At 41.7% G+C, this 14,201-nt stretch overlaps 1 protein-coding gene across 1 annotated transcript in view; it reads right to left on the bottom strand.

The window, feature by feature from the left end:
- kcnn1a (potassium intermediate/small conductance calcium-activated channel, subfamily N, member 1a) overlaps positions 1 to 12,171 on the bottom strand; it is a 100,910-nt gene extending 88,739 nt beyond the window's left edge. Inside the window, exon 1 of the mRNA XM_077558075.1 lies at positions 10,894 to 12,171. Coding sequence (XP_077414201.1) covers positions 10,894 to 11,964 — 1,071 coding nt within the window. The 5' untranslated portion in view covers positions 11,965 to 12,171. The remainder of the gene's footprint in view (positions 1 to 10,893) is intronic.
- Positions 12,172 to 14,201: the final 2,030 nt, after the last annotated feature.

The raw sequence follows: 14,201 nt of genomic DNA, 5'->3' as shown, positions 1-14,201 counted from the left end.
AAACGTACATTGACAATATTTTAACTCATTCACTGCCAAGGACGGCTATAGACGTCAAAAATTCATTTTACCGTATTTTTCCCGAAAAAAATCGCAAATTTGACCTTTTAAAATATAAAGTGGCAAATTTGTGAGAAAAAAACTTGCCACTTTATAAAGTGAGCAAAAAAAATCGGAAATTTGCGAGTTTATAAAGTGGCACATTTTATATCTGTTCTAAAAAATTAAAATCTTAACAAAATTAGAAAAAAATGTTAAACTAACAGAAATAGTTGAAATGAATTTTTGATGTCTGTAGCCGTCAATGGCGGTGAAAAAGTTAAGCAAAGAAATCAACTAAAAAAGACCATATGATAAAATTTATTTTAAAAATGCTTAAAAGACCTTGATAAAAGGTCAAGGGAACAAATCCTGGATTTAAAAGCATTTATTCCATTTGCGTGCAGCATACCAGCTAACAGCCGCTTCACCATGTTTGCTTTGAAACCTGGGTGCCACTAATCGACCCAAGTCTGCAGATATACTGGGCTTATATTCAATTTGATTTTCTTAATTCAGGACCAAAACCATTCCGAGACTTATAGACCAGTAGCAGAATTTTAAACTCTAATCTACAGTTGACTGGGAGCCAGCGTAAAAACCTTTAGGACTGAAGAAATCTCTTAATTGAACTGGTTAAACTGAAAAATGGATAAATATAGCTGCATGTCATCTGCATAGTCAACATTGGCATTCGGAAGCATTCTGACCCCAAGGGTAACATATATAGAGAGAACCGAAGGGGTCTAAGGATTGACCCTTGAGGGACCCCACATGTTATTGCCATTAATTAGAACACAAGGCGGTGACTGCCAGGTCTGTACAACGCCTGTGAAAATCTGCACACCTTGGAAGGAAGAAGGAAGACCACCTTGATAGTGGTCTTTCTTCCTGACCACCCCTGTACTATGTTTCTTATTCTGGTCCACGTACACGTGGGTAGGTATAAAAAAAAAAAAAATCGGTTGTCTGTTGTCTGACCTCTTTTCCAAGGATGTAAACTGTAAACCTTGGCTTCAAAGATTTTTTTTCCAGGTACTCTCCATATGTTAGTTGTATAAATGAAATACTTCCTGGTCTGACTGTAAACGCGCACACGCTGAGGAACGGCCACAGTAAATCCCGCAGACAATGTCAACGAGACAGCCGGACGAGGGACACAGTTGTGTTGTTGACCTCCCCAACGTCGTCCAGGTGACCGGGAGGGAGCATGTTACAGGATTGCCAGTTGACAGCAACATTCCCGGAATAGCTTTCCATCCTTTTGTCAAGCAGCCATTCTGCAAATGACACATACAACCTTGGCTTCTCCTGATCGGAGCCTCCTCACTTTTCCGACACACGCTCGAGCAGTGTGCGTGCCACAACCGGGCCAAAAAAATAAAAGTGACAATAGAGCAGCTGATCAGCCAATGAAAGTTTTTCTACATTCGCAATCTCCGTATTTTCTTTTTTTTTCTTTTTTTTTTTTCCTCTGGAGAGCTCAGTATTGTTCATTCAGTAATTTTAAAGATTTGACATGTCAGTGTGTATTCATTAGTTCACCTAAAACCTATTAAAAAATCCCATACCGTTCACCTAAACCGAACACTTCCAGCCAGAGTCGTGAGGCCGTCAGGAGACCCGAGGAAGGACCAAAGAAAAGAAAATCTCCGTATTTTCTATTCCTTTATCGTCATCTCAGTTATGCGCACAACCGTCATTGAGATGAGTTCATGTAACCGGCTAACAACCAACAGCTAAGAACAAGCTAACATTTAAGCTAGATGCAGATTTTCCAAATGTAAAACAGACAAGACTTGTCATGTCGTTAAAGTTTAGTGGAGTCTCATCAATACCAAGTCAAAGTTATGTCTTTTTTCTATTTTTTTTTACCGAGTAAGTCCATAAATTGGTGATTTAAGTCTGACTTGACTCGAGTCATCTAAGCAAAAATCGCAATCAATACTCAGTAATCAGCAATTACTGGATTATTAGTCATATAATAAAATCATAAATTGACAAGAATATTTTGTGATTTGATTTAGCAATGCTCGCTACAAAATATCAAGGATGGGCATAATAACTGATTAATTGGGTGTTAAAGGGGAAGTCAACTCAAAGAAAAACAAGTCTTGGCAATAATATGTTCAATGCAGTCCCACTAGTCTAAATACGGTATTCTGGTTAATATTGCATTAGTAGAATATGAGTTTAGCAGCTAAATCCAGCGTTTTTTTTTTAAATCAATATCAAAGGGCGGCCATTTTGCCACTTGCTGTCGAGTGAAAATGACATCAATGTGCTCAGGTCTCACAGCTCAGCTTCAGAAAACAGGTGAGCTGTCATGTTTAGACTAGTGAGGCCATTATTGTCAAGAAATGTTTAAGCTTGACTTCCCTTTAAGAATCAAGTACATTGTGTTTGAATTGATTATTGATTAATCGCATCTTGAAACAAATTGTCTTACTTGATATGGATGCAGTCAAACTTCCCATTGCTAAAACTACTAAGCAGTTTGTGTATTTATAGCAGCCACATAGCTCAGCCTTCCAGCCCGCTAACTTAATGCTAACGCTAGTTAGCAATTAGCGTCTATGTTCCCGTGCTACGACTCTTTAAGGAAGGGATTGAAAAAACAGTGAAGTGCAAGTAAAAATAGAAATGTAGCTCATATGACACTACTCACCATCATTTATTCTTTATCCTCTGTGGAGAATAACTATATTAGCGCTGTACTGATGAACTAAGAGTAGCTGAGCGTTTCCATTCAATTCACTGGTAAAAGATGTTTTGAGCTACGAGCACGTTCACTGAACAAATTAAACTTGTGTTAACAAAAAATGGCAAATACCTCAAATACTTAACACGTTTTGAACTTTCCCTGTTGACGATTATAATATCCAAAAACATACGTGTGGTGACTGATGACCACTTTCTTCCTGACAGCAAGACTTGGAAATAATCCTTTCGAGATATGAGCAAATCCAGCAGTATTGGTCGTCCACAGTGTCCCTGCAGGGGGATATCACCATAGCAGTAAGTGGCAGGCATTAGAGTACTTACACAGCCTATCACAATGGACGCAGTAATGCATCTTTCAAAGCACAATGTTATTGAGGCAGGACACAATATCGCGCTACCCCCCGCCGGTTCAGCGGGATCGCTATTAAGTTTCAGGGTGTGCTGCGGGATACTGTAATCGTATACACTTTATCAGGCTTGTTCTGTCGCAAGTGTTTTGCTTATGGGATTTCAAATAGGGGCTTGGGGGGGGGGGGTATGGACTGCCTCATTAAGAGCACGTCGCTAAGATGTAACCGCGATCCCCCAAATATCTTGGAGTAGATCAGCGTGTCATATCGGAATACTTGGCTGATCGCAGCCGGTGGAAAGGGTTCAATACTGAGCCAGTGCTCGTAATGGGAGTTTTCCATAATGCAATAATTTGGCGATCACCGTGCTAAGACGAGTTGGCGTTTTGGATTATTGCTGAATAAGCAGGAAGTGCGCTCAAATTTTGCTATGCGGTAACAAGTTGACAAGTCTGTGAAAAGTGGAGTCGATCACCGAAGCACTTAATTCCGGTGTTAAACGCGCTAGCCGTGTCAATCTTAGCTTAGCGATTAGCATGGCTTCTATTTTCGTCATATCAATACTTTGTCAGAAATATGCAATCATTTGGCGATCACTGTGCTAAAACGAGTTGGCGTTTTGGATTATTGCTGAATAAGCAGGAAGTGCGCTGAAATTTTGCTATGCGGTAACAATTTGACAAGTGGCCGTCTGTGAAAAGTGGAGTCGATCACCGAAGCACTTAATTCCGGTGTTAAACGCGCTAGCCGTGTCAATCTTACCTTAGCAATGAGCATGGCTTCTATTTTCGTCATATCAATACTTTGTCAGAAATATGCAATAATTTGTCAATCATTGTGCTAAAACGAGTTGGCGTTTTGGATAATTGCTGAATAAGCAGGAAGTGCGCTCGAATTTTGCTATGCGGTAACAAGTTGACAAGTGGCCGTCTGTGAAAAGTGGAGTCGATTACCGAAGCGCTTAATTCCGTTGTTAAATGCGCTAGCCGTGTCAATCTTAGCTTAGCGATTAGCATGGCTTCGATTTTCGTCATATCAATACTTTGTCAAAAATGTAGCTTACTCCACAACATGTTTCACCGAAATAATAGCCAGCTGAACCTTGTTGCTAGCTAGCCAAGTTGTGCTAACAGCAGTGGGCGATGTTAGCGATGCAGTCCAGCAAAGCTTTTTGATTTGTTAATAAAACTGTTATGAGGCACTAAAATGCTAATTTTGCCTCTCTAAGGGTGTATTCAGACCAGAAAAGTCTTTTAGTTCGCTTGTTTGGTCCGGACCAAAAGCGGACTTTATTTTTTTTCGTTCAGTGAGGTGGACTATATTGCTTAATCACATCGACCCGCGTGATGATCTGTGCTCCCATTGGACAAAAATAACAAGGGCTGAAGGCATCACCAAACCCAGAAATAGCGGAAACCGTGAAATTCTGACGTGCTGCGTTACTGCTCTGCATATTTGTGGCGTTACTAGATGCAAGATATTTGCGCGCATCAAGAGTAGCTCATCCAACGGAGGTTCCGCGACGCTGTTTCTAATTTTGGAACGCGTCGTCGATCGCAGTAACTGGAGGAGCAGTTGCGCTCCGCGTGCCCCGCCCCCACCACAACATGCTGACAGCAGCATGGCTAAACAGGATATGAATAGTTAAGCCACAGTTGGTTTGGCAATTTTATTTCTATAGCACATATCATACTCGATCTCAATGTGCTTCACACAACCAAAACCACAACACCGAAAAGCATTTACAAACAGAACAGCTGAAGACGTTCACAAAGCAAAGAGAAGTAGTTGATTCGAACGATTAAAAAAAACGTACATTGACAATATTTTAACTCATTCACTGCCAAGGACGGCTATAGACGTCAAAAATTCATTTTACCGTATTTTTCCCAAAAAAAATCGCAAATTTGACCTTTTATAATATAAAGTGGCAAATTTGTGAGAAAAAAACTCGTAAATTTGCGAGTTTATGAAGTGGAAAATTTGCCACTTTATAAAGTGAGCAAAAAACTCGTAAATTTACGAGTATACAAAATTCTAGATTTTCATACTATTAACAAAATTGGAAAAAAAATGTTAAACTACTAGAAATAGTTGAAATGAATTTTTGATGTGTATAGCCGTCAATGGCAGTGAATAAGTTAAGCAAATAAATAAACTAAAAAACACCATATTATAAAATTGATTTTAAAAATGCTTAAAAGACCTTGATAAAAGGTCAAGGGAACAAATCCTGGATTTAAAAGCATTTATACTTGAGACTGACTTGTCAACTTATTCCATTTGCGTGCAGCATAACAGCCGCTTCACCATGTTTGAATGAATTTAGCGCAATGTTCACTACCGGGCAACGTTTCCCCCCTGCGATGGTTGGCTACGGTGGCTTGTTAAGCCCAAAAAGGCGCATATGTCCTGCAGTTGGAGCGTATCAGCCGTGGTTTGTATTCAAACTGCAAAGCGAACCGTACCGAGTGCGTTTGGTTGCGGCCCGAGACCACCTCCAAAAGGAAAGTCTTCAGCTCACCCTCGACCCTAATGAGGATCAAAAATGGTTGAATGGAACCTGCTTCTCATGACTTGGCTCTAAAAAGAGAAGTACTCTCAGTGCAGAGCCTCCATCAAGGCCACACAATCATATTTGGGATTAATGGTGAACTTTATAGCTTGACTTTATAGCTTGACTGGTCCTCCTAATTTTGCCAGTCAAGCCCTAGCTAGCATTCATGCATGGATCACTGAGAATTTAGGAATGCCCTTTCGCACAAAATCCTGCTAACACAGTGATTCCTAACCGGTGTCATACACTGGATTGTGTAAAAAATATATTAAAAGAGAATTAAAGTATGTATTCAACCGGAGTTTGAAGTGGAATTTTTAATTATTTGAAAGGGACAATGCACATTCATCAACATTTCACAATGTAAATGTGCCCAAGTTAGCTTAGTCAAGCTAATTTTCATTGGCAGTTCCTTGGGCGGATGTCAAAGACAAAAATCACGGAAATGTTTTCCTTTTTGGTTTAAAATAACTTACTTCAACTTCCAGAATCCTTTGCCATACCCTGGCGAATGGTAGAATCCAGGAAGTTTTTCTTGCTTTGGTCCAGTAAAATCTATCTTTTATTGTGTCGTACCAACTGGCTAGCGCTAAGCTAACCTGTCTTCTCCAGGCTGTCGTGGGGTTAGCAGCAAAGTAACAAAGACAAATATAAATATTCCCATACAGAAACGTCACAAAGTGTGAACATTTGGATTCAGAGTTAGTTTTCAATGGTCAATTCGCGATTCAATTTGAGTCATCGCCGATTGATGCACAGCCCTAGTAATGATTGTGCATACTGTGTAGGGGTGTCAAAATGAGTGTGTTCATTCTGAGTTAATTTAAAATACTTTTAATGCCACTATTTTTTTTTCAACACTTGATTATTGACCACCTGTATTGAGGGAATTCCAGTCGCAACGCAGCAGACGTGTCGTTAAAATTTGGCAGCAATAAATTGAATAATAATGCATATCCAGTATTTGTGGAGACTGGGGTGAAGTTGTGTTTTACAATTTTAAAAATGTGCAGAATTCCACAAGTTACTTCATGTTAAAGATTAGATAGCTCTTGATGTGAAAAGAAAGATGCACTTGGTCTTACAATTGCAATGATGCCATCTAGGGGCAGAAAATGACCTCAACACAAATCAATATCGCACTAATTTTTTACAGTAGGCCTACGTGCATCTTTTTAATTTTAACTCAATTTGATTAATTATGAAATTAGTCTATACATTACTAATAGATGCAGCCATATTTCTATTAGTATAAAAAAAAATCCACTTTTATGTTAACAAGAGTATGAAAACTTTTTATTGTACATTTAGAGCAGGTAGAAAATGTGCAATTAATCGCGAGTTAACTGTTAAAGTCTTGCGATTAATTACGATTACACCCTTAGATGAATTTAAGTCAGACAGAACGATGACAGTTAACAACGAAGGCTACTTTTACTTCAGTCATTTCAGGGTTCTGCTGATTCTCCAAAACAGGGCCAAGTGAGGAAGAGTCATTGAAGGTGGTTCGAGGTCCCACCTTTTTGTTACCGGCGCCAGCTGCAGCATCTTAAAAAGGAAGCCCGGTGCATTTATTTGGACGCCGCCTTCTGCGCTTGTCTCGAATCTCTTGTCATGTCAAAAGTTGACCTCACCGGCACCTTGAGCAAACGCTGAGGGACGGCAGTTTTAAGGCTCTTGCGAAAAAGGGAAATGAACCCTTATCATTTTAATATGCATCCCGTCAGGCATCTGGAGAATGTTCCAATGCGGGTAAAAGTTACAAATGGATGTGAAAGCGCAATTAATGTAGTGAGTACGGCAAGTGAGGAAGTTGGGAGATCAAACCTTGGACAAAAATGGAAATATGTCAAATCCAATTAAGGACAAACAGGGCTATTGTTAGACCGTGTTGAGATCTGAAGTGTTATTATTATATCCATCCATTCATTTTCTCCCGGATCGGCCTCATTACGGTCACGGGTGAGCTGGAGCTGATCCCAGCTGACCTCGAACCTCGACGTTGTTGCGTACCGTTGTGTTTAACTTAAGCGCAATACATTTGCATTCAATCTGGCGAATGTGTTTTTCTCGCTGTCTGCTGCCTACAACTCATCCTTTCTTCAAGAGCTGAACACACAAAAACAGACCTCTGATCTCAACACAATCCCGTCCAGTATATCCTAAGTGTCTGATAACCAAGATCTTGGCAGCATAACTATCCCACTTTCCCTCGACCTGTGATTGAATGCCCCGCAAGAGTTTATTTTATGAGCACTGTCTGACATAATTTACTCAGGATGTCTATATTCATGTTGTTATTTAGAATCTCTCAAGCAAGCACCGTTAGCGGCCGTCTTGACACATTCATTGTGGCGTGTTTAAAAAAAAATTGTTACAAATAAGCCCGCTGAGGTTTTTCCTCTCTACTGTATTGTATGTCTTATCCATCATACTATATTACGTATGACCACACACTCTAAGAAAAAATAGATCGTATATAGAATTTTTTTAACCTAATTCTGGTTACTTAATTCTGCCTGTCAGCGAGAGCCACCACATCGTGATAACTTACATTGATGTTTCTGCATTTGGCAATTTATTATTATATTATATTATTAGTATGGGATTTTTTTTTTATAGGTTTTAGGTGAACTGATGAATACACACACACTCACACACTCGCACGCACGCACGCACACACGCACGCACATACACATACTCACCCACATACAAAAAAATAAATATATATATATATATATATATATATATATAAATAAATAAAAATTTAAAAAGGAGAGCAATGATGACATGTCAAATCGAATGAACAATACTGAGCTCTCCAGTAAAAAAAAATAAAATAAAAAATAAAAATAGATCATTGCACTTCATGCGTATCTGGAAAAAGACGTAAGATGTCGTCGTTACAGAATTGGAGGGCATTTCTCACCTATGAATTTTCCATAAATCCTTGCACAAAATACAAAGACAAAATGTGGCTGTTAATTAATATTATTTAAAATATCAAGCCGTTTTTGAGCAGCGGCGTATTTTTTTCTCTTGTCCCTCTCTTTATGCTCAACTTAACAAAATTGAGCTTTTCTTTGGTTTGATTTTGTTAAAAAAAATTGTTTTATCACAAACGTGTTTGAAATAACACTAAATTCCTTAAACTCGTGTCTCTAAACGTACACACAAGCCATTTACTAAGTCATTTTCAACCATCTAGAACAGTAATTATTGAAGTGCTTTACTAAGTGGGAGTGGCATGTGGGCGCCCTCTAGTGGTACACAAAAGATCCATCCATCCATTTCGAAACCACTTATTCACTAAATAAATTGTTGAAAATGTGTATAATGCTACAGCTGCCTCTTTTTTTTATCCAGTAGAATACATTTGTTCAATTTTAAGTACAATATAATTGCGTGTTACGTTGGCTTACAATAATATTAAATCTACTGTAGGCTACTTTGTAGGAATAAATACCTCAGCCTCTTTTTTTTGTGTCTATGACAGGCCTACGCTACTGTATTTTAATGTTGGTAATTATGCTAGTGCTTGGAGAGCGTTGTATATTTGGACTTGGAACTTGGTGTAAAACATTTGAGAACCACTGGTCTAGTGGAAGTGGGAAAAAACTGTGCTTGAACCTTTGCCTCAGCAGAAATGACACATTCAAGCTAATTGCTCGGACCATGGGTAAGTCCTCTTTTTTTTCAGCCGTAATGAAGTGTTACTCACACCGAAGCAACCCTGTTACTCATATTATCAGCAAAAGATCAATTAATTTGAAGGTTTGTCTTTTTTCATCATACAGGTATAGCCAAGTTTGTTTTTAACCAGTTAGCATAGCATAGCGCATGCTAATGTACATTGTGGGGTAAAATCTGATGTTAGTATTGATTTTTAACCCTGTTACTTTAAAAAAAAAAAAAAACTTTATTTAGAGTAATACAGCAGTGCCTTGATATACAAATAATCGGACCCCCCCCCCCCCCACCCTTTGACTTTAGAGTGAAAATTTGACAACACTGAAAAGGAGCATAGAATTCAACACACTTCACAACAAGCATCAGTTAGATGGTAAATAGTGAATAATTATTCAGGAAAAAAAAACCTTCATACTTTTCATTGTCACTTGAAGTTGAAGTTTGCATCAAACTAAACATAAACCAGGAAGAATTTCATGTCATGTGTTTAAAAGAGCCACAATACTTTGCCTTAAAGATTGCTAGCTTAATGCTAACGTATAATGGGAAATGCCATAGATGAGTTGAGGAATTGCATCAACAGGTATGTGGTGGCGTTAATACTTTGAGCGATAGACTGGATCCCATCGTCCATCCATGGGGGGGTGGGGGGTTAGACCACACCCCCCCCCTTCACCACCACCACTACTAACAAAATAATTCCATTACATGAAAAACTCGCGAAAAATATTTTCAAGGCATGAGAAACGGTCGTTTAAGGAAATTTAATTGTGCGTCGGACCCCAATTTGGCTAGCGGCGCCGTGGATAGTTTAACACAAACCATACATCAACGCTAACATGCGTATAATGGTTATCTTCTGCGTGAACAACTACTATTACTGCCGCTTCCTCAGTCGCTTACAGTAGTTGTGAAACTCTTCTTCGTTTGTCTCTGCATTACACTGCCCCGAGTGGCCAAGTCGCGCTCACCAAAAGCCGAGATGAATTCAAACTAAATTGTCCTCCATTTACGGAATCGCGCTGCACCTCGCCAGCGCAAACGCAAGCCCAACGCACTCGTTGAAGTGAGTTGGGAGGAATGTGGAGGCCTTTGCCATGCAGTTGCCACGCAGTGCCAGGTGCAGTTGCAGCCGGCCGCGGCCACATTAAAGCTGACACCGAGCAGAAGCCCAAACAAGAAAACGCTTCCCTGTCTGGGCCGGGGGAACAACAGGCGCTTTTGTTTGCCGAATCACCTGCCATGGGAGCCTCATTTGAATATTTCAGTGGGCTGTGTTGTGTGCTCGAGCAAAACAACACCGCAACACGGAACAGGTGTGCGGGGCCAATAGAAACATATGTGAAGAGACCGTTAGATTGTTGATAAGACGTATGACGTATTCCCCCCCCCCCCCTCATTGGAAACATGCGGTCAAATCATAGCTTCAACAGCACACACAAAAAAAAACTGCAAATCATACGGCAGGCGTGGTCATTGAGTAGAAATGTATGCATGTCATTGACTATTATGACACATGAGTCTGCGGTCTACCTTGTGGAGCTCGATGCGTATCCTCTCCTCTCCTTTATGCGGGCTCTCGGGCCACAGGTGATAGCTGGAGCCGTAGTTGGGGCTCTCCCTGCTGCTGCTGTTGCTGTTGCTGCTGCCGGCAGTCGCGCTCGACTTGGCCCGCTGTGTCGCCGGGGGCGCGTCGCCTGCAGGCGCGGGGGTCCTCGCGCACTTATTGCGGTCCGGGGCTTCTTCACAGTGCCGACCCGGCGTGCCGCTCTGCTGCTGCGGCAGTGGAGCCTGGTGAGTCCTACATAGCTCGCCGGAGCCGCTGGCGCAGTGGTTGACGGGCAAGCTGCTCCCCACCAGCAGCTGCTGCCGCGCTCTTAATTGCGGGATCTGTTGCTCCTGCGTGTGAGGCTCGAGTGCTCTTCTGTCGGTGCACCTTTTCTGCGAGTTCGCACGGATTCCTTCAGGGGAGGAGTCCCTCTGTGGGAGTCTTGGATGACAGTGCTGCTGCTGTTGCTGCTGCTGTTGTTGCTGTTGCTGCTGCAGCTGCCTGTGGTCTCGTTGCCCTCCTGCTCCTCCTCCTCCCCTGCAGCGTTCCACGATGCTTGCCTGTTGGTAATTACTGGCACTCCTTCCCAGACGATCCTCTCGTTTGGATTCCCGAGAAAACAGCAGTGAGGAGGAGGAGGAGGCGGTGGTGGTCGGCGGCGGCGGTAAAGGCGGGGGGAGAGGCGGGGAGGAGGGCTGCGGTGGCGCGGCGCGATTTTGTGAATGGTTCGCCTCCTGCGTGGAAAAACTGCAGTGGCAGCTCGGAAAAACCGGGGCCGGGGCCCAGGGATCCCGCTGCGGAGCGGCCGAGGGCTCCTCTCGGCCCGCCGGAGGTGGCGCGTCCCCGCCGTGCGGCGCTCTCCGCGCGGGCTGCAGGCTCACGCACGGGAGCTCCTGCAGGCTCCGGCGGTGAGCGTCGGTAGTCGAAGCGCGGTCGCGGTGGTGGGAGGAAGAGGGCGGGGGCGGCAGGCTGAAAACAGGCGCGTCCGGCTCCCCGCTCGGTTCTTGCTGGGGGGTCTGGTGCTGCGAGACAGCGACCGCGTACCGATGCCGCATCCCCTCGATGGCCGAGGCTCGCTCTGGGTGCGACTTGGACGTGCGCCGCTCCGACGCCCGTTCATTGCGACCAGCCCGGCGGAAGAAGAGCGACTTGTATCATTGGTGGCTGCGGCCGGGACCTGCCTTCAAACGTCACACTTGTGCCAAAACGCCGCCTTCGACTGGAGACGGCGGGTCCGAGCCCGTGCTATGCGCACAGGTTGCGGCGGAGCGATCGCGTTGGCTGGAAAGAGGAAGTCGACAATGAAGAAAGGTGCAGGTGGGATCCTGCACGTGCTTGGACGATCGTGTCGATCCACCGTGGATCTGATAGATCCACTTTGGCCATGTTGCCGTAACCACCCTGCATTGTCAGAAATCACTTTTATTGCCTCGTCACCACAGGCCTGGCAATTGCGAACATCCAAGCAACTCTTCAATAAAGCTTTTTTTTTTTTTTTTTAAATACACGCACTTGTTGGTTCTCATGCATAAAACGTGTCTTGAATCATTCAACACTGGTTTTGTGTTAACCTTGCAGAAATATTTAAAGTGTGTGAGACAAAAATACAATTGTGACCATAATATACTATTCATGTTATATTTGAAGCTTTTGGAATAGGGACGGCTTCCCACAAAAATATGACTTTGCTATTGTTGAATTAGCAAATTGAGTGTTGCGCTAAAGCTAAAATGTTATTTTTACCCAAATGTCCAAGCAACTCTCATTAACATTTTTCAATGGAACATATTGGTTCTTTTATGAATGCATGAACTTGTGTTTGAACATGTGTGTGTATCCTGCTATTGAATCATTTAACACCCGTTTTGTGTTACCTTAGAAATATCTAAAGTGTGCGATCTGCAGCTGCCACTTCATTCTCGTCATTGCTACCTGTATGGGTTAGTCATTCTCTTACGAAGAGGGGGGGGGGGGGGGGGTCAGTTACAGCGGTCGTGATAGTTTAAGCATTTTTGATGTTTGCGAAACTAAAATAAATAAATAATAGTTTTAAATGGAAGAAAACGTTATCAATCATTTTTGTTTATAAATATACATTTGTGAGGCAAAATACTGTCTGCCTCACTTTGCACTTTTTTTTTTTAAGTATGGATTTATGCAATATCAGCAAAACTGCATATATAACACACAAACATCAAATACAATAGCCTGACGATGAAAAATTAGGACGGTCTAAAAAAAATTATATCGGATACAGAAACAGGCAATCAAGGCTCCTCAAACCCGGATTGTGGAATCTGAGTCGACACGAGTAGTGTTAAATTGCATACTAGCACAGTATGGAATGCTACTGGATCTTTGATTTGATATCCTTGATATCCAGTTTAAGGTCATACGATGGTCATTGTGCGCGAGCACTTGGAAGCACATCCGATGGTGTCAGTAATGAGAAAATTTGATTCCTGCCCTACTCAAAATGAACGGACAGAAAACACAAGCACTGTCTTTACATTCCACACAAATTCCCTTTTGGACCAGATTGGGTCACTATAATAACAAAATTATTCATTTAGATGTGCCCGTAATGTGTACTTCTGCCAATGGTATTAATCGGTTCAATTGACTGTATATTTTGTAAATGGCTTAAGGATCTGCTCTCTTTGATTTGTGAGCTGGGCTCTTGGGGAAAAACGAAGATAATAATTTTTTTTCTTACTTATTTGTAAAAAAAAATAATAATAAAAAAAATCAATTAATTGCACCACATTGGCCCCTGGAGATGCTGGCCCACCGGGCATCTTCCCATTATTCCAAAGGGTCAGTCCTGCCCTACTGTACGGTCTTTGTGACGACAACACATTTAACCTTTTAGTAGTACAATTAAATGAATCCTTGCCGAAATGTCTGTTACGTAACTTTGTGTCCTGAGTTACAGCAAAGCTCTTCCAGGTGACTTTAGGAAAAGAGTAGAAGCTAATTTCACTATTCTAGCAGCTCGAACGAATTGTCTTTTCTTTATAATAGGGATGTTCTGTAACACTTTTTTTTTTTTTCATGAGTATGAGTACTCAACTCTTGAGTAGTCACTGATACCGATACCAAGTACTGATACCACTTGTGCTGTTGATACATAAAATTTCCCACCCCAGATAATTTTGAAGAAAGACCTATATATCCCAGTAGAGCAATTTTGCTTAAAATTGCATGAAATTAATGACCATTTTCTTTTCCTATAATTTCAAATTTGTAGTTCTTGATTGTCACATCAATTTCCCTCATTACTGTGTATGCG

The sequence above is a fragment of the Vanacampus margaritifer genome, chromosome 2, assembly GCF_051991255.1.
Source record: "Vanacampus margaritifer isolate UIUO_Vmar chromosome 2, RoL_Vmar_1.0, whole genome shotgun sequence".
Lineage (NCBI taxonomy): Eukaryota > Metazoa > Chordata > Actinopteri > Syngnathiformes > Syngnathidae > Vanacampus > Vanacampus margaritifer.
This window is presented reverse-complemented; position numbering and strand designations above follow the sequence as displayed.